The sequence below is a fragment of the Pongo abelii genome, chromosome 15, assembly GCF_028885655.2.
Source record: "Pongo abelii isolate AG06213 chromosome 15, NHGRI_mPonAbe1-v2.0_pri, whole genome shotgun sequence".
Lineage (NCBI taxonomy): Eukaryota > Metazoa > Chordata > Mammalia > Primates > Hominidae > Pongo > Pongo abelii.
In genome coordinates, this window is record NC_072000.2 from 72496058 (window position 1) to 72517571 (window position 21514).

Consider the following 21514-nt stretch of genomic DNA (forward strand, 5'->3'; position numbering starts at 1 on the left):
CCCATATCCTGTTATACATATTATTTTTTATTTAAATTTTATTTTTCATCAGAATAAAACATGTATATTGTTTTACAAATCTAGTAGTAGTATGGATTTGTACTGAAAACCAGTTTCCTGCCCCAATTTCCCCACTCTCCTTTGCTTCTTACGCTTTGGGAGCAGCCACTTTCAAATCTCTTGTTGTTGATTCTACTAGTGACCCCCACATTTCTAACTGATATGCTTGAATTGCTGTTTCTTAATTTTTCTATTTTAGACATTATCTCATGTTTTCTATGGACGATGACCATAGGATACTTACACCATTCTCTCCTTCCGTTTCACTCTTCCCCTTTTTTTTCCAGTATGATTATATCATAATATTCAGTTAATATTTACATTACTGTGACAATGTAAGCATTCATGGCAGAGCTACAAAATGTACCATGATTACATTTACTTCCTTCCTTCCTTCCTTTCTTGTTTGCATTTTTAAATTTCTCTCTGGAACACACATTTCTCTACCCACATCTCCTATCTTTAAATCGATAAGGGCATATGAAACCATAATGCCTTGCCTTTACTACACCTAACAAAATTAACAATTCATTAATATCATCTAATACCCAGCCCATAATCAGATTTCCCTGATTGTCTCAAAGATATCCTTTTACAGTTGATTAGTTTAAATAAGGACCTAAATAAGGTCCATAAATTGCATTTGGTTGTTATATCCTTTTACTTTCTTTTGTTCTGGAGTACTTCCCAGAATAAAATAATAAATGTCACAAATAATGTCACAAATAATTCATAATTAATGTCAGAAATACTTCCTTACTCTCCTTTTATTTGTGACATTAATTATTTGGAGAAATTGGATATCAAATGCCCTACATTCTAGATTTGGCTGATGGCTTCTTCACCATGTCCTTTTAACTTGTTCTTCTAGATCTTATATTTCCCATAAACTGGTAGTTGCTGCTAAGGTTTGATTAGATTAGGGTTTAGAGGGTTTTGTTTTGTTTTGTTTTGTTTTTTCTTTTTAGGCAAAAACACTCTATAGGTGGTGCCAGTACTTCCTATTTTATCATGTCACAAGGCAATAATGTCTGACTATATCACCTTTAATGGTGATTAAGTTGATCAGTGGTTTGGGATAGTGGCAGTCTGATCTTCCCATGACCAAGATTTCTGTCAACTTTTCACCTGCTGGTTTTAGCACCCATTATGAGACACATATTCTGTCCTTTCATTCTGTATTGATTAAAATTTTTATTTGAACCTTTAGTTGAGCTTTGCTGTTGGCTTTGAAAACATAATGGAAAAGTGGAAAGCATTCTTGTCAGTCATGTTGAAAAGTAACTGGCAGAAGAAGTGGACTTAAGAAAAAAAGTAGTGGAACAAATAAGGGGACTCTGCTTTGGTTTATAATGCCTCCTTTCTCTAGGGTAGGAAAATTTTGAAGTCCAGTGGGGTCTCTCCTGCCTGCGAGGGAATTGGCGAGAAGCTATCAGGATACGCATGGATGACACACAGTCACACAGTCATTTGAGGACTTCTTGGTTGCTGTTTTGTTTTAGTGTTTACCCCCTTAGAGAAGTCTTTCATAAAAATTTTTCCTAAACCCTGTTGCATGCAAATTAGGGCTTTTCCTTTCCTCTGTAATGGGACCTGATATTCTTTGATGTGTTGTAGCAGAATTTAGCTTCTAAATACAGTTTGAAACTTAGCTCTCCACACAAACACACACACACACACACACACCCTTGAATTCTCAGCTGACATGTTATTTCTATTTTTTTGTCTTTACTGCAAGAACCTGTCCTGTAGGAACCAAGTTCAGTGGTAGGAGGAGATTATGTAGACATCTTGCCTCTACTTCCCATAAAGTTGGGTCATGCAGACATGAGATGCAGGTGAACAGGAGAAGGAAGTCCTCTCCAGTGTCTCCCAGCTGGGAGCCTGTTTTCATGCTTTTCAAAGAGCTCCTTTTTTGAGACAGATGAATCCCTGGTATAAATACCTGTGCTGTTATTATAGGAAGAGACAGATTGGTCACCTTGTTAATGACTTCCAGTATTCCAGAGTTCCTCCTCTGAAATACTCTGCAGATCCAAATTATCATAATATAGGGGCCTCTTCTGCCATTTAGAATGACCTTCCACATAACTCTCAATGTCCAAACTGGGCCCTTCTTTCAAGGCCCAGATCAAATGACTCCTCCCCTGAGTCTCTCATTGAGAAGTCATACCTTCCCATCTCCTAGCTTCCCATCCATCCTCTTTTCATGGGTTACTTGCTACGTTTCATTTTAGCTCATTTGCATACTCATTTTACTTCTTTTTTTTAACAGAAAAATATCAGTCTTATCTTTGTTTTAACCATGATTTGTATTTAATAAGTATTTTCATAACATTTTTAATTTTAATAATTACTTGAGTAATTTTATTTTCTGAGATATTCAGCTTTTATTTCAACTATGCTTCCAATATCTACAGGGGAGTCTGTCGGTCACATGTTGAGCCAGGTTTTCTATTTCAGAAGAGGAAGGAAAAGAATGTGTAGGGGAATTAGTATGGAACTGGAGTGAGAAGAACTAGATTCAAAACCCGTCTCCACCACTTCACAGCCGCTGCTTTAGTGCATTTGGTATGTCAGCAGGTGCCCTCCCTGAAAAATACACAGCTCTGTAGCAAAAGTCATCTGTAAGACGTATTTAAGACTTAGTTCATCAGAAAGAGGGAAGAAAGGACTGTGTAGATTTATGAGCAGTGGTGGATGGTACAAGGATGGGGTCTTGGGCCCTCAAAGCCCTCCGAGGTAGTACTGGCTACTGGGAAAAGGATATCGGGGAGCAGGTCCCACTTTTAGCTGCACTTGGAAAGATGAGTGTACAAAGCTTATGGAGTACTCAGGACAGAGAGAACATGGTGAGTGTTAGGGAAGGAGGCCTTAAATATAAACTTTACTCTTTAACCTCCTTGCAATCTCACCCTGAATCTCCTTAGTCCCAGGTATGGGTTTCTCTCACTTCTTACTTCCATAGTCCTCTCTTGGAAGCTCTTTGGCTGAATTAATGAAGGGGACCACTACTCATAAACCATAACCAGCACTTACAAGGAGCCTCACATTAGTAATGGACGACAACCCTCAGAGACAGCATAGGTCCTAATGCTATTATTACTAGTCAAACCTATATAGAGAAAAAGGAGAAGCCAAGATCCATTTCCACAGGACGTAACAATTCACAAGCAGCTCATCTTTATTTCAGAAAGCCATTAAGACCTAGCTTTCTCATGGAGGTTATTCTTTCACCATCAGTCTGCCTCTTTCTGGGAGGTGCCCGGGATCCCCTTCAGGATCAAGGAGTGTAAAGACCATGAGATATGGAGTCAGACTTGGGTTTAGGCCCATTTATATGCTGTAAACTTTAGGCAAGTCACTTTTTCTCTCTGATACGGAAAGAGATATAATGTATACCTTATTGATGTTGATAAAGATGTTCAGATGAAATTTTATATTCATATAAATGTGTATATTATATATATGGCCCCTTCATTATTTTAAAGCAATGTAAATAATTCTTATCTATTACCATAGTATTTCAAAGGCTACGTCTTGCCACAGGTGAGAATCAGAGGTATGTTGTGGGGGGTTTTTTTGTTTGTTTTTGAGACAGAGTCTCGCTTTGTCATCCAGGCTGGAGTATAGTGGCATGATCTCGGCTCACTGCAACCTCTGTTTCCCGGGTTCTAGCAATTCTCTCGTGTGCCTCAGCCTACCAAATAGCTGGGACTATAGGCGCGTGCCACCATGCCCAGCTAATTTTTGTATTTTTGGTAGAGACAGGGTTTTGCCACGTTGGCCAGGCTGGTCTTGAACTCCTGGACTAAAGTGATCTGCCCGTCTCGGCCTCCCAAAATGTTGGGATTACAGGCGTGAGCCACTGCGCCCAGCCAGAGACATGCTGTGTTCTATTGGCTCTTTTGCCTACCAGTACCAGAAAGTTCCTACACTTCTTGGCATCTTGCTTTTCTCTCCTATAAAATAGGCAATACTAGTTGCCCTAGAGAAAAAAATGTACAAGGTAGACACAGCTGGTGAGTTACCCTTATGCTATTTCCAGTACTACCAATTTCATTTCTTCCAGAAGGATTTAGAATGCCACATAGTAGTTTTCCTGGTGCCATGCTTGAAATGGTGAATCTATTTGAAAGAAGTGATTTTGTAGTCACATTGATGTTGCTGCTTGCTGCAAGCCAGGCAAGTCACTTAATATCTTTATCCTTAAAAGAGGAATAATGTCACCTACCTCATGGGGTTACGATGAGGATGAAAGGAGGTCTGTAACTAAGGCACTGAACATGGTGTTTGATACTCACTGGGTACCCAGTAAATGTTAGTTTTCTTTGCAGAATATGTAATGCTCTTCACTTTTCACCCTGATCAAACTGCATTTGTTAAAAATTCCAAGTAACACATGGCACTGGGTACTTTAAATAAAGGGGTGCTAAGGGAAGGTCAGCATGCGGTAGAGGGCTGAAAGAGCCAGTTACATTTGTTTGTTTGTTTGTTTGTTTTGTTTTGCAATAAACAACAGTGGCTTCTCATCTCCTTTCCCCAGTCCTGAGCCTGCTGAGTCACTGTTCCAGCCCTTGGGCCACATGATCTCAGGCTGTGTCTATGGAATACAGCAAAACCCACAAGAAACCAGCACTAATAGATGGCAGGTCATTTTGAGGGATTTTTGTTTGCGTTCCTGTGCTTGCTCTCCTGGTGAGATAGGAAACCTTTAATAAGACTTTTCCTAAATGATGTTGCATGTGAAATGCAGATTTTTTTTCTCTGTTCTCCTAACAAATGACCATTTCATGAGGTTTCTTTTCATTTTTTCTTCTTTCCTGCTTCTCAGTACATTCCACAAAGAGCTTATTCCTCTGCTGGTTAGTGATTGATGGTTCTACTCTGTATGCCCTTTAATTTTGCAATAAACCAACAAGGAGTTGAGACCACAAACTTAAAGAGAATTGACTTATTTGACTGGATTCACTGGAGCCAACAGGCAGATTTAGTCATTTCAGTGTGGTCCTGGGGAGGGCAGGAGGAGTCCACGAGAAGGAACACCGTGTTGTCAATAACCAGACAGAAAAAAGCTTGCTTGTCCTCTCATTCCAAAGCATGTGGGCATCTGTTCTCGGCAGTGATCCCTTTCCAGGCCTTGATGGAGACAGGACGGCTTCCACGAGATTTGCTCAGAACTCCAGGATTCTGAATTCAGTGGGACTTTAGGTATGTAGGATTGGTAGTCAGTGTTTCCAGCTTCTGTGTCCCTTTTTTCAAAGGGATCATGGTATACCTTGAAGGACTGCAGGAACAGCCATAAACCCTCCTCAGTTACCAGTCGTTAAACAGCCTGGCCTCTTGGCTAGATGACTTCAAAGACCAAAGACAAACCCCTGGCCCTACCACCTCTATCCTAGCTGTGTCTTTAACATAAGGCCAGGACCTCTGTCAGGTTATAGAGGCACTAATACACTTCATGAGCTGGTTCCCAAATATATTAAGAATTAATTATTTTTTTTCTTATTTAGCACTACCATTGTACAGAGTAACCCATCTGAAAAATAAATACAAATATCATTTCAAATAGGAAAAACAATAAAATATTTCTTAAACTAAAGACCTTTAATTTTAGAGGTATGCATTTGAAAACACAGATACTATCATCACATATATTTAAGACTGGTTCCAGACTCATGCTGCTCTCTGTGCGTTGAAGTGAAACTGAGAAGACAAATGCCCAAATGGAATTTCTCCCACCTGTGAACTCCTATTCCAGATCCCAGTGTTGTTTGTGGCTCTTCCACATTTAACCAGCTAACTGCCTGCTCTTATTCTGTTCTTATGTGACAACCAATCTTCTGAAACTCTCATCATCACATTTCAGCAGAAGTGAAAATATTAGCAGAGTGGTTGGTGGCCAAGACAGAAATAGAACCCAGGAGTCTGTGTCCTTTCCCTTGCCGGACCTACTGGAGCATAGTTCCTCCCGCCTGAAGACTCAGTGTTTCCAACTCTAACAAACAGAATTCTAACAGTTGACTGGTTTCTTCTTGCTACTCAAAATTTGTTTTATACTTAAACATTTTATACAGTTTTTTCTTTATGAATGATTTTGCATTAAACAAATGGGACTTGGTTAATCTGATATCAGTGAATGCCTTATTCTGAGGAAATTAATCCACAAATATCCATGGGACCATGAGTTTTCATATTGAGAACTTTTTATATGATAGACTAGAGAGCCAGGTAGACCTGGTCTGAGTCTGGTGCTCCCATGTGCCAGCTATTTGGTCTCAGGAAATGCCTCAACTTCTTGAACTTCAGTTTCCTCATCTTTACAACCAGGATGATAACGTTTACCTCACTGAGTTGTGAGGATAAAATAAGCCAACATATCTCAAGCAATTGGTAGGGATCTGACACATAGGAAATGCTTAGTGAACGTGAGTTTCCTCTCTTCCTCCTTCACTCCTTTAGAACAGGGTTAGAGATGTAGAAACACATAAAATCTCATGAAATGTGCACCGTAGAGAGAGAAGGATAACACAAATGACATAAAAAGTCTTGTACTAAGTTACTTGGTATTGATTCTAAAGTCAGGGTATTATCTAGGGCAAGGTGGCTCACACCTGTAAACCCAGCACTTTGGGAGGCCAAGGCAGGAGGATCACTTGACCCTTGGAGTTTGAGACCAGCCTGGGAACGTAGGGAAACTCCGTCTCTACAAAAAATAAAACATTAGCTGGGTGTGGTGGTGCATGCCTCTGTTCCCAGCTCCTCTTGTGTCTAAGGTGGGAGGAACGCTTGAGCTCAGGAGTTTAAGGCTGCAGTGAGCCGTGATTGCACTACTGCAGTTTAGTCTGGATAGCAGAGCAAGAACCTGCCTCAAAAAAAAAAAATAAAAAGAAAAGAAAAAGAAATAAAGTATGAGTATTAAGAAGTGAGAGAAAAGTTAGGGCTAGAATAGTTAGCAAAGATTTCATGGAAAAGGTGGGATTTGAACTGGCCCTTCAAAGATGGAAATTTACAGAGTAAAGGAGGCTGTTTCAGACTGGGGCATTTGGGGTGGGTAAACCATGAGAAATAGAGAAATTAGAACGAGAATGTTATAAGCCTTGGTTTTCCTATTGGAATAATTGAACGCAATAGAATAATAAGTAAAAGGATAATATTAATATGTGTTAGGCACTGTCTTAAGTGCTTTATATGCTAACTCATTTATCCTTAAATAGGTAAGATTGCTATGCCAATTATACAGCTGAAGAAAGTGAGGCACAGAGACATTAAATAATCTACCTGAGTAGGTGTGGAATAAATAATCTACAACTAGTAGGCAGTGGAGCTGAGATGGAAGCCCAGGGGATCTGACTCCAGAATCCACCCTCCTAACCCAGGACAGCTGCTTCAGTCACTTCCCAGCTCCCCTCACTCTGCATTGAGGATCAGCTAAGACCATTCTGTGAACATACCCTGAAAAGTACAAAGTACCATATACGTGTAAAATGACATGGTTATTCTTATTAATGATGTCATATGAGAGGCGACAAATAGCTACCTGAAAATGAGGGAGAAAAACTATAGTCTAGCACCCACATGCAGTTGTACTGGGCAGTTTAGCCAATGCGCAGCATATATGCCTCACCATCCTCTCTAGCGACTGAGTCCTGAAAGCTTCACGTTTCCCATTTGGACAGTGTTCCAGGAGGCCATTTCCAAGCCAGTATCAGAGACTAAAAACCTGTTTGGCATCTGGCAGTAGGGCTTGTGCCTCAAGTGTGATCTGCCTTTAGCCAGGACATCCTTTTTTTTTTTTTTTTTTCCTTTGAGATGGAGTTTTGCTCTTGTTGCCTAGGCTGGAGTGCAATGGCGTGATGATCTTAGCTCACTGTAACCGCCACCTCCCGGGTTCAAGCGATTCTCCTGCCTCAGCCTCCCGAGTAGCTGGGATTACAGGCGTGCACCACCACGCCTGACTAATTTTTTGTAGTTTTAGTAGAGACAGGGTTTCACCATGTTGGCCAGGCTGGTCTTGAACTCCTGACCTCAGGTGGTCCACCCGCCTCGGCCTCCCAAAGTGCTGGGATTACAGGCGTGCACCACCACGCCTGACTAATTTTTTGTAGTTTTAGTAGAGACAGGGTTTCACCATGTTGGCCAGGCTGGTCTTGAACTCCTGACCTCAGGTGGTCCACCCGCCTCGGCCTCCCAAAGTGCTGGGATTACAGGCGTGAGCCACCATGCCCAGCCTCAGGACATCCTTTTTAACGGGCTTGTACCACATGATTGGGAGTTTGAATGTTAGTAACCATGATAGAAGATCTCCACTCCAAGGGCATCACCGTGGGAGGAAGCCTGCCCCTACTTACCGTGTAAATATTTAGCCATTTCAATATATTTGTTCTGGACCTGTTCTTATGTGTCTCTCCTGTGTTGACTCTGTTTAATTGTAGGTTATTATTGTGTGTCTATATTGATGTCATTTCTTTAAGTACAGACACAGACAGCATTGCTCCAGCTGCCCCCACCCCTCCTTTTAAAAATAACACCTTACACAATATCCCTTCCTGAGGACATCAAATAAATAACTTTTGTTCAAGAGCATATCTGATGAGGTGGCTAACTTGGAAATTTGTTCCTAGGTAGACCTTGTGACCTCTGTTTGAACACATAGTGAGTGGCCTTTGCTCCCATTTTATGCTACAGATTCACTCTGGAGATAGAATTGGTTGTACCTCTCCAGGCACTGAGTTTGGAGAGCCCTTGGTGGTTAGGATGCCATTTGTGCTGGTGGCACAGAAATACAAGCAGTAAGCCCAGAGTTGCTTACTCTCCACTGGAGGTTTCTCAGAGGCTGGGGGGGACCTGAGACTCCTCTGCTTCAACTCCGCTCTACTGTATGCCACTGGAGGTATAGCTGAGGCTGAAGGGTATCAATGTTGGTATTTATCAGGTTGGACTCCCCCAAGTGCCCTATTTTCATACCTCCAAGGAGCAAGTGATTCAACAGAACTGTTCCCTTGGTCTCAAATGAGTCTAAGAAGGGGGAATCACTTAATACCAGCCGTCTGTGAGGGACTGATCACAAAGCTGTGTCTTTCTAATCCTCCTTGCAAATCAAAGGGAGGGGAATCCCCAGAACCCAGGAGTACACATGAATAGAAAGCACCACAAGTAATAAAAAGACCTAAAAAGGTCAGCAGAAACTCGGGGGGCTGCTGGAAATTCACCTCCTCTGCCTTTCTATGGGACTCAGTGGGCAGTGATCAGGTAGTAGGCAAGGATACCCAGCTACACGCCAGAGCAACTTGGCCACAGGACATGTACAGCGCAGCAGAAGGCTGGTAGGATAGTGTCTTCCACATCCATGTGAACCTCAGAGTCATCTGACCATTGGCCTTGTTCTCTTCCAGGTTCTAGCTGGCCAGAGACTTTTTTGGCCTCATGCTAACTGCAAAATTGCACACAGTTGGCGAATACACCATTGGAAGCCACTGTGGCTGCATTGTCACAGTTCACCAATTGTGCATGTTATTTCCTGCAGTGGGCCCAAGATCACTGACAGGATGCCGCCGGGGTTGGGCTGAAGGTGGAAACAGCACACTAGCTTGCTGTTTGTGGCCTCTTTACAACTGCCGGCCCCATCTGAGATCCGGAACCAACACGTGCTAACCTCAGCCCATTGGGGCCAGTGGGGCAGCCGGCAGTGGAACCATAGCTCTCCACACCTATGTCTATGGCACGGTAGCTGCCGGCCCACAGTTTCCACTGCATCCCCTTGCAAGTGCACCCCAAGAGAAGTAGGCCAAAGAGAAAGCTGCCTTAGGGAGCCACATGGTTATCTTGTGTGTTTACTTTTGCCAAATGGCAGACACAATTCTACTTCAATGCATTTTTTCTGAACTCAGGGGTCAAAAGTAGCACAGAAGCACTACTTGCGTCAGCCCCCTCTGTGATTGAGTGAGTGTGTGCTTGTGCAAAGCTGAGGAGATTTTTTTCACCTCCTCCTTCTCCGTTCCCTCAGACTGAGCCACTCTCTTCTTTAGGGGCTCCCCTACTAGGCAGTGTTTCTCTAGCTTTGCCTATGGATTTCACAGTGAAATCTACAGAAGAGGGTTTTCCTCAGGGCTGATAATAAGAGGTGTGAAGTTATTAAGATTGGAAGTATTCTCACCATAAACACAAATTATTTCAAGTTGCTCCTTCATCCCTTTTTCCATCCCCTTTTCCTTGGCCACTGCCAATTGGTTCTGTGTAGGATGGGTTTCTTAAGGTTGAAGATAAGCAATGCAAAGGTGGAATTTTGAGTACAGCACTCATCCTAATGTGAGTAAAATATATGAAACATTTATTCTAAGCAGGCTGCTACATTAACAGTTGTAATACATTCATTCTCTGCATATCTTTTTTGGACTCAACACTTTTAGGTACAGAGAGGTTAGGAGAATTTCCCAGAATTGCACAGCAGGTTAGTGACAGTGCCAGAAATAAAAGGCTGCCTGACTCCCACACCCATGTTTTCTTCAAGCCAAATTGAAGTTTGGCCTCTTCTCCACAAATATTTCACAAGAAAAATTCCCCACAGCCTTTCAGATTTTCCCAGAAAACAATTGTTGTGCAGTCCTTCAAGATGGAAATGGCAGGCTGGAATATTGAAACCTTATCAGCTTTTATTCTAGAAGTGACAGTTGATATTTTCTGAGCTGAAGCTAAGATAAAAGTTTGTTTTTTTGTTTTTTTGTTTTTAATCGTGGAATGATTTTTGATTTTCCAGAGCATGGCAAAACTAAGCCAGCAAATTCTAAAACCAGATTTGTTTTTGTGATGCTCAAACTCCGTAACAAATATTGGGTATCTCTTTACAAAGCTGGAAGTGGACAGGAGGGGTTTAGGATGGGGAGAGGCATGCGTCTGGGAGCGTGGCCTTTCTAGACCTACCCTGTTCTCACTCTCTTCCTTCTGCCTCTTGCCCTCATTGCTTTCCTTATTCTCTTTCTTCCTCTTGTCTCCTTCTCACCTCCAGCTCCTACCACAGCAGACAGGTTGGGGCAGACACCGTCATGGTTGGGGAGCAGGAGGACAGCATGGGGAAAACCACTCCAGGCCTTTCTGTCAAACCTTGGTGATGAAAGGACTCAGTGGACCTGAACAATTTCTCACAGGAAAGTTCCGGTCTCTGTCTCCTTAAAAGCAAGGCATTCAGTAACCCTTAACAGAGCCAGGATTAAAACTTGAATTTCTGACTTATCCCAGGCCTCTGTTTGGATAGAAAAGCTAGGTCACGGTCATATATGGCAATTAGGATCACTTCAGATACAAAAGTAACATTTTTAAAGCTGTGCTTTAAGCAGAGAGACCATTTTTAGTACAAAAAGGAAAAAAAGATTAACTGTGCCTTCAGAGCTGATGAAAGGCAGAGCCTCGTCACTTTGAAAGCATTGGATTTAGTGCCAGGCGGGTTGGTGAGTAGACTCAGCACCCACATTCTCTTCTTGCGTCTCTCTCTGGCCACCCAGATTATCCAGGGGCTGCTGTTTACTTGAGAGCTAGAAGTATCAGGACGGACTATCACTGCACCTCACCATCCTGGCCCAGTTAAAGTGATTTTGAAACTTCCTGATGTGTGTTAGATTGTGGCAGGTTTCTGCCAGGGAGTGGGTGGGAGGAGGAAGCAGGTGTTTTTATGGGCTAGAAATGCCTCTGAGATGCCTGAGGTTGCTTCGTGAATCCTCTAGCCCAGCCTACCCCTTCAACTCTGTTGCACAGAGACATGAGTTCCATGAAAAGTTTAGTTTCAAAACTTCCCATGGGCGTCGGAAATGATAACCACATGTTATCAAGAGCCACTGAAAACCACCAAAAATTTGTCAAAATTTATATAAGATTGCCTCACATACTTGACTTTCATAGAAGCGGAAGCCATTGACCTACTTGATTTATGGTATTTATTAGCAGAGTCTGAAAAGACTTTTATCACAAGATTGATCTTGTTACAGTGTAGCATCTTGACCATCTTTCAGTGTATTTCTGGATATTAGATTTCTTTGTTTATTACTTTTATAGGTGGAATTCTCTAGACCATGACATTAAGGCCTGGAGAAGTTACCTGTCAGTAGATCTGAGCTGAGAGTTTCTCTCTCTTCTCCTGTGTCCCATGTTGCCTTAGGAAGGAGGGCAGGCAGGGAAGCCTGCATGCCCTCATCTCATCTGTACTATTGGTCTTAGACAGGTGACTCCAGTTCACTTGGCGGAAAATGGGGATTACAAAATTTGCCTCTCAGCTGCCCCCACAGAAAGCTCAGTGATGACGTTTGTCAGATTCTTGGGTCCTTAAAAAATCTGACTTTTAAATATTGAATAATTATTTTGCTGATCATGGATATCCCTTCTGCTGACCAAACAGGACCAGATATCACATTCCAACCTATTCTATCCCTGGCTGACCACAAACTCCCTCTTCTTTGTCCCCCACCAAAAGTGAGGTAAAATGAGCTGTTTCTATCAAAGGCTGTGCCTTCAGGCCTGGCCATTTCCCACTCAGGTCTCCAGGGCTATCCAATTTTATCTTCACCTGTACATTCTAGTACTCATGGAAGCTCCAGTATACAAAATGGCTACTCATGGAGCCCCCTCCCCTTCCACCCCACCAAAGATATTTCTAACCTTCAATGTAGAGTAGGTTAGAATTGATGTATACATTGTCCCTTAAAGGCCAGGAAAAGCTTGAGCAGAGGGTAGGTGTAGCCTGGGTATAATCTAGTCATAGCCTAGCTAAAGAAAGATGAGTCAGCTGAAGGCAGAGGGTCTGCATTGGGCACATAGACTGGCAGAGAGTTGGGCTCAGTTGGCCCAATCCCCTGACTAATGACCAGTTAATTCTGCTTATTCTCTCTTAACTCAAGGTATTTGCTGCCTTAAGCTACTTTTTAAATACTTAGTGGAAATAAGTCATGTATTTTCGTTAGTGTGTGTGTTGGTTGGATTTTCCTGGCCAGGAGCCTCTGCCTTCTGACCAAAATGACATTGATTTCCCAGCCTTCTGCCTTAGCAGTTCATCCCATCTTTAACTGGCTCCCCTCTATCTCTTTTCTCTAGCTCATACGCCTTGCTGGCTGTGAAAGGAGGACCTGCTGGGTGGTTTATGAATCTATACCCTGTATTTCTTTTCTAAAGATCTTAATTTTTCTCTTAATCTGAGTGTGGATATTTGACTGAAGTACACAGAAGGGTTGAGTAAGATGCATTTAGAGAAACTATGTAATGCAAAGGAAAACTGGGAACCTGGGGCCATGGCTTTTGAAGGGAGAAATCTCTCCCCATTTTTCCTTGTGGGAAAACATTAAAAATGGGACTCAAGGTCTATGTGACACTATATAAGGGGCCATTTCCTATATAGGTGCACCTCTGTAAGCAACATACAGTTAAGAGGGCAATGCAAAGAAGCTTTGGGAGTAAGCATTCTCTCATATATAAAGTTGAGTTGAGACAGAAGTTATTTTATACAATTTATAGGGTTTCTTGTTTCTTCTAATAAGTGGATGGTATTCTTCTTCCTCAAGAGATGCTGATTAAGTTGGATTCTGTCTATTCCTGGCTTCAGACCTAATCATGACCATTAAAAATATCTATCTTTTCCTTTGTCCAAGAATCCCACTCTGGTCTTGCATTGTAATTGGTGGTGTTGGGGGTGTGTTGTGTGTTTTCAATAAGCCGTATTTTAGGGAAATAGCAAAAATAGCATATGTACTTTCAATTAAATTGTTATTGCTTTTGAACATATTGACAGCAAATATTTGTTATTTGTCAGCAGTGGGCTATATGCTGTATATAAGGGAATCAGGCATGGGTTTTATAGCTAAACAAGCAAGGTATAAATCAGCAAAGGATAATGAGTGACAGTGATGGGGTAACATTTTCCATAGGCCCGGTACTGTGCTAAGGACTTTCTATGCATTGTCCAGCTGAATCCTCAGAACCATGTGAGCTAAGTATTATTATACCCAGAGAGACTATGAAGCTTGCTCCATGTCACACAGTGAGTAAATGGTAGAGCCCAGGATCTAAGTTCAGGTCTGATTCCAAAGTCCTTGTCCTGAACACTGTGCAAATTGCTCTTACACAAATTTAGTACTGAGCATCAGAAGACTCAGTCTTTCCCATGGAGCAAAGCAGCAGGAAAACCCCATGAAGTGTCAGTTAGAAACCAGATTGTGTTAAGAGTCTGTTTATAAATTATAATAGTATTTCATATGTTATTTTAAGAGTATAGTTTTCAAGTCTCCTGATTGCCTCAGAGGAAAATATACCTATAGTCTTCTCCCCAAGTTGTGATGATTGTAATCAATGCTTTGGGAAATGTTTTCATTCTGTCCTTTTTGCTGAAAATAGATATAGAAAACTACAACAATTCAGTAAGATGGCATGATTAGCAAAGCCCTGAGTTTGGTTGCTATGTATCCCTTTGGTGATTTGGCTTTGAGACACGTAATTAAAAGGGAGAGGATTATTAGCAAAATCAGTTAGGAGCTTGTTCTTTTGCCATTGGGGAGTGAATATTTTCTCCCCCATCTACTCTTTCACCAGAAGTGGAAATGATGCTGGGTATCTTTTGAGGTACATCTGTAGTTCAGTTTTAGGTTCTGTAAGGTAGCATTTCATTAGTTCTGTACAATAAAACCATCATCTCAGTACAAGTTTCCATTACAGAACCAGTGAAGTGAGAATAAAATTGAGGAAAAGTGGTCTAAATATTTTAGTCAGTGCCTCGTCATTGAATTTGTAAGTTTCTAGTATAAGTACCTTTATATCTTGATTTCCCCCATGTATATGGTGACATGCTTTGCATGGTAGGTATTAAGTAAGAATTTTTTTCTCATTACTATTAACCGTATCATTGGAGTCCCAATCATTTTCACCAAGCCATCATTTTAAAAAATCACAAAAATATTAGAGCTGACATATTTAGATCTCTCAGAAGTTCCACATTTTTTTTAACTAAGATAAACAAATACATTATTCAGTTCATTGGTAGATAAAGCACATAGTATTTTCAGAGCAATGTCAGTATCTTATTGGCCTTGATTTAAATAATGACTATATTTTTCTTACTAAGATTTTTACACAAATTCTTTGCAATTAAATAAAATTTAGGAAGGACTAAAATAGGTAGAAATGATCAGGTACCAAAGTATATCCTGATAGAGAAAATTGTGATTTAGTGTTCTATTGTTAGAACCAACTGTCTGGAGCCTATGGCATATACTAATTTATTAACCTGTATATCCTCATTCTGAAGGAAATAATAACAATAACAACAATTGCTTCTATTTATTGAATATTTACTATGTGTCAGATACTCTAAGTATCTTACATTGATTGTCTCATTTAATTCTCATAAAAATTCTATGAGATAGATATTATTTTACCTATGAACAAATGAAGCTCAAAGGTACACAGGATCAAAATCGGAATTTGAACCCAGCTTTACTGAACTCCAAAGCTCATACCCTATATTATAAAAGAGAAATGGCCGGGCATGGTGGCTCATTCCTGTAATCCCAGCAGTCTGGGAGGCCGAGGTGGGTGGATCATTTTAGGTCAGGAGTTCTAGACCAGCCTGGCCAACATGGTGAAACGCCATCTCTACTAAAAATACAAAATTAGCCGGGCGTGGTGGCACAGGCCTGTAGTCCCAGCTACTTGGGAAGCTGATGCAGGAGAAATGCTTGAACCTGGGAGGCAGAGGTTGCAGTGAGCTGAGATCACGCTATTGCACTCCAGACTGGGCAACAGAGTGAGACCCTGTCTCAAAAAAAAAAAAAAAACAGAGAGAGCAATGAACACAGTTCCTTATTTATACTCATAGAGCTGAACAGTTGTTTCAAGGAGGCTACTTGACCATTTCCAGCCACTTTAATTGAAAACATATTTTAGGTGATTCTCACTGCTCTATGGAAAGTAGCAATACAAAAGAATATGAGAGATAAGATTAGTAAATACTGAGTGGAATCCTGCAATATCTGATTATTGCTGCAGAGTGACTGGAGACTCACAAGCCCAGTGGGCACACAGAACTTAAAAGGTTGTCTTTACTACTCGAGTACTTCATTTCTTTACCTGACCTTGCTGTCCCGGTCCCTCTCAGCCCTCATTTAAGCTGCCATTGATATAGGATTTATAATGTGTCACTGGTCCATTCAGGATACAGTGACAGAGGTGTGGCTGAAAAGCTAGATAATAAAAAATGGAGGCAACTTCCATTTCTGTTCAAATCAGGGTGGCAACAAAACCATAGCTGACCCTTGTTTCAGACCAGCACAGTCCGCTAGACAAATATTCCAAGCACTGAATTGTGCACTAAATGCCTAGTGCCCCTTTCAGAAGGGACTTTGCCTCTGAGTGACCAAGATGCTCATAGTTTCTTCCCACGATGAGAACATCTAAACCTTGGAAAATGATTGTGGTATTCATTATGTTATAATTTTCCAGAAAAGAATCTGTATTTATTCTTCCTCTAGGCTTCTAAACAATAAGGTAGGTTTTACAAATGAGGATCTTTTAGGAATAGTTTCTTAACTATACCAAATTTGAAAATTTGTGTGGCATTCGATCACATGAATTAGGTAGTATTAGAGTCCTTTCCAGGGATCTTAAATGTTATGAACTTTGTTTTGTAGAGGTAGGATTATGCTCATTTGTGTCTTAAATACATAGTGAGACTTTGGACTTTTTTTTGTTAGAATTTAATGTTAGAATTTAACTATTTAAAAGAGGAGTGTTATTTCTTTAGAGTCAAACTCATTCATTCCTATATCACAAATTTGGAAATAAAACTCTGACTTTTAATGATAACAAGCAAAGAAGCCACAGGCATCCAAATTTTATTTTATTTTATTTATTTATTTATTTGTTTGTTTGTTTGTTTGAGACAGAGTTTCGCTCTTGTTGCCCAGGCTGGAGTGCAATGGCACAATCTTGGCTCACTGCAACCTAGGCCTTGCAGGTTCAAGCAATTCTCCTGTCTCAGCCTCCTGAGTAGCTAGGACTACAGGCGCCTGCTACTATGCCTGGCTAATTTTTGGTATTTTTAGTAGAGACAGGGTTTCTCCATGTTGGCCAGGCTGGTCTCAAACTCCTGACCTCAGGCGATTCACCCACCTCAGCCTCCCAAAGTGCTGGGATTACAGGCATGAGCCACTGTGCCTGTCCCCAGATTTTAAATTATTAATTTTATTCAACACCAGTAATATCTTAGGTTGTGGTTGCAATTTTATTTTATTTTGTTTTTAATTTATTTTTATTTATTTATTTATTTTTGAGATGGAATTTCACTCTTGTTGCCCAGGCTGGAGTGCAATGGTGCAATCTCGGCTCACCACAACCTCCGCCTCTCGGGTTCAAGCGATTCTCCTGCCTCAGCCTCCCGAGTAGAGTAGCTGGGATTACAGGCATGTGCCACCATGCCTGACTAATTTTGTATTTTTAGTAGAGACTGGCCTTCTCCATTTGGTCAGGCTAGTCTCAAACTCCTGACCTCAGGTGATCCGCCCGCCTCAGCCTCCCAAAGTGCTGGGATTACAGGCATGAGCCACTGTGCCTGGCGGATATAATTTTAAAAATTAAAGTCTGATAAAATGTGTACATGTGCATTTAATTGTGGTTAGCTGCCTATTATTTAACCAATATGATAACACCCCTCAGTCCCAACTTACTCAGCATTTAGAATGAATTGATAGAGGTTTTACTCTGAAAAAAGTCAGTCTATTTCCTCAGTTTTCTGGGTTTTGAGTAACTGCTAGGCCTTGCCAGATATTCTGGGCTAAAGATAAAGCTGGTGAAAGTCAGGGTTGGGGTTTTGCTACCTGTGTATGTATCAGTCTTCTCCTAAACCATAGTCTGCCTTTTGATAGCTCTAATAATTAATTTGGTCTTCCGTGTCTTTCTTCTCCCTTGCCCCTACCCCTTCTCCCTGTCTGTTCACAGGTTATCTTGACGAATCAGGTTACAACCCATCTGAGTGGAGCCCTGGCTTCTCAGGCAGACCTGGTGTCTCCAGCTGATGATTTGTCCCTGTCTGAAGGTAAGGAATCTGTCCTGGAGAGGCTGAAACTTGACACTGACATACAGCCCCACTGCCTCTCCACCTCCTGTTGAGAGCTGGGAGATATGGCTAATAGGCCCTGGCCAGTGAACCCAGCTGGAGCCTGTTGATTTAGGTTTGGCCACCTTTCCTAGCATCTGATCTCTTATACTGGGGAGTCTCTTGCCCTGCCTCTATAAGGGAGCTCCATTTGGAGGCCAGTCACTCCTCTGTGTGCTATTTCAAGTCCTTAGTATGGGAGCTGATGAATTGTTAAATGACTTTGTTTTTGAGACTGATACTCAAAGGTTGGCTCTCCCAGTGGTCCCCTAGCAATTTAGCCTTTTGCTTGTGCTGAGTTCCTTTGGACTAAAAAGTGTACATCAGTTTCATGTGCCAGAGATATGACATTCCTGATCAGCTTTACAGAAGATTAAGAAAAAAATCTCCACGCTGGTAAATCTGCAAAATTTTCTCCACCCTCCCCTGCTAGCAAAGGTCAGGCTGGCTATGGTTTCGATGGCAATAAGCTTTACGTAGCTGTGGAAATAACACCAGTAAACCAGAGGGTGGTTTCTAGTTTTATTGAAAGTGCTTACTTGACATTTCTGATTTGTTATCCTTGTAGTCTAGTATCTTTCGTGCAGAATGCTGTGGGTCTGGGTAGACATGCATAGCTCTTCCAGACCCCTCCTCCCTTTCCACTTTCTGAGAATTGCTCATGAAGGGATACAGGAGACTTTTAGGCCTAGCAAGGCTCCTGACTGACTGCCCAGGTGGTCTTCTGCAGATCAGCTTTGCTTTATGGTCTTAGAAATTGCAAGAACCACACCTCTGCTTCTTAGTGGTGGCTTTAGGAGGGAAAACTAGTGGCTTATTTATGAAAACTGTACAGTGCTTTGTGTACCCTCCTTCCAAGTTCAGGGATACATCATCATAACCCCCATCAGCAAGGCTGAAAACCTGAATCATCGAGTATTCCTCCCTCCTGAAACTTTTGTCATCAAGTCAGCTTAGTACTTCTTTCCGCATGTATCTTTCCTTTGTCCCCTCTTTTTTGTAATGTGTGTTGTGATCAGCAGATTTACTAAACTCCCAATTGAATTATTTTAATAACATCCAGATTGGCCTTCCCAGCTCTAGCCTCTACAGTTTCCATTCTGCCAGTACCAAATTGAACTTCCCCCGTCTGGCCTCGTTCTGCTCTGTTGCTCTCCTACTCAGAAATCTTAGAATAGTTTTTTTTGTTTCTTTTTTGTTGTTTGTTTTGTTTTGTTTTGTTTTGTTTTTCTGAGAATGAGCTAAAATCAGTAAGCTGATTTTAACATATTTAGGGATTTGGGGTTTGTTAGCTTGAAATCAGCCATGGTGAAAGTATTTATACCATGGAAATCAGCAAATGCTGAAAATCAGGTGGCTTTTTTTTTATTTCCTCCCTTTGGGTAGACTGGTTTTCAAAACACCACTAGATAAAGTGAATGATTTTAACCCTTCATAATCTGTCATTTCCTTTCTATTCAAATTTAGTTCCTGCCGATATCTTAGGTGAAGCTCCTATGCCAAGTGTGCCGCTCTTGGCCTGCCCCTCCCCACTCCCAGCTCCAGGCCTGTGCAGAGACAGCTAGCTCACCCTAGAACAGTGCTTCCTTCTTTCACTTCTTCTGCTTCTCGTCCCACATCCACTCTTTCGAGGCTTATTTAAAGACTGCCTCTTTCACAGAACCTGCTTGCCTATGGTCTCACTCTCTTTTTCCTCTGTGGCCGCTCTATCTGCTCAACTGTATAAAGAAAAAGTCTAGAAAATTAATTTAACTTTTCATGTTTTTCTTCCTAAATTAGCAGATTTTAAAGACATGACCATGTCATATTCTTTTTGTATCCGTGTTGTTATCCAGTGACTCGCAAAGTTCTAGACACATACTAGGCAGTAAATAAATGCCGAATGAATATCACAGTAAATACTTCAGAAGAACAGTGACCATGAGAATCATATAAAGCACATATGAACATTGTTAAAAAATTGTTATAATTATTACACACACACATACACACATATACACACACACTTATTCAGCTCTGGGGAGACCAGAATAGAGTAAACTGCTTCCTAATTTGAAAATCAGTAAGTACTTTTATTTGTGTTGCCTTCCCAGTTTATCTTAAGCAAAGAAGAAGAGCAAAACACATAGAAAAGAAATTGCTTCGGGGCTGCAGTATAACTGCCACAAGAAACCCCTGACTTGTGTTCATAGCAAAGGAAGAGTTGCCAGCTTATCCTCCCAGAAATCCAAGAAAGAATGGAAATAATTGATTTTTCTAGATTTTTTTTTGTATAGCTGAGCAGATAAAGAGGCTATATAAATATATTCCTAAAGTCTATAATGAAGGTTTTTATTAGTGGATTAAAATGAACAATGTCTTAGAACATTTATAGCCATTCAAATATATTACAACAGATGTTAAGTTCCTGTGATTTACACACACACACACGTGCACACGCGTGTAGAAATTGCTCTGTTTTGCTTCAAGCATTCATTGTATCAGCTTTGCCATTGTGTTATTAACTGTGGTGTTAGGCAGGCCCTTTTGATGACTTTGGGTCTCAGTTTCTTCTGTTACATGACAGGTTGGAAGAATAGAAGATTGCTAAAGTGTTTTCCAGCTCTAGCACATAAGATCATGAGGTAGGTCTGAAGGTCAGGAGCATTCACCCACTGATGGGGTTTTAATTCTGACTTACAGAGTAGGAAGAATGGCCGTGTTGCTGATGTTGCCCTAGATTAAACACAATAAAAAGGATCTTTAATAAATCTTAGCACTGATACTTTGGCATACCTGCAGGAGCCTTTCCTCCCTGTATGTTTTCTCTTTGTCACTTTGGGTACACTTCTGGTCTTGTCTGTCTGTCTCTTGCTCTCTCTGCCTCTCCCCACACAAAGGTGTACAAAATCAGAAGTGTGTGCAAACCAGTGAGAATGAGAAACACACTGGGATGGGGTGACTGGTCAATTTGCATAAGTTCTGAAAGTTCCATTCTCCCAATAGTTTGTGAATGGGATAGTTTGTGAAAGGCAGGCTGCAAATTGACAAACACACTGCAAATATGAGGAGATATTTTAAGTAAATAGAGAAAATTCAGTTTGCCCTCTCATTCCTTCTCAAGGCACAAAGCTCAGGGGCAGGAGCAATGCCAGGAAAGTCCTTGGCCCTTGAGGTGTACTTCTCCCTTCTTTGGCTCTCCCACCTGGGAGCTGGATAACTCAACAGTGGAATGAAACCTCAATGAAGGGAATTATACCATGATGTCAAGCAGTGAACATGAGTCTACTTAATCCAAGCCAACAACTCAGCCACAAATTTAATAAGGGTGGTGGGGCGGGGAGACCCAGCAAC

The 21514-nt window shown here is 41.3% G+C and overlaps 1 protein-coding gene across 18 annotated transcripts in view; it reads left to right on the forward strand.

Moving 5' to 3' along the window:
• The window catches only part of RAD51B (RAD51 paralog B), a 799436-nt gene that overhangs the window by 458830 nt on the left and 319092 nt on the right, over positions 1–21514 (forward strand). For all 18 annotated transcript variants that reach the window (XM_054530766.2, XM_063715899.1, XM_063715902.1 and 15 more), the window contains one exon: positions 18025–18121. In XM_054530766.2, the coding sequence (XP_054386741.2) occupies positions 18025–18121 (97 nt within the window). The remainder of the gene's footprint in view (positions 1–18024; positions 18122–21514) is intronic.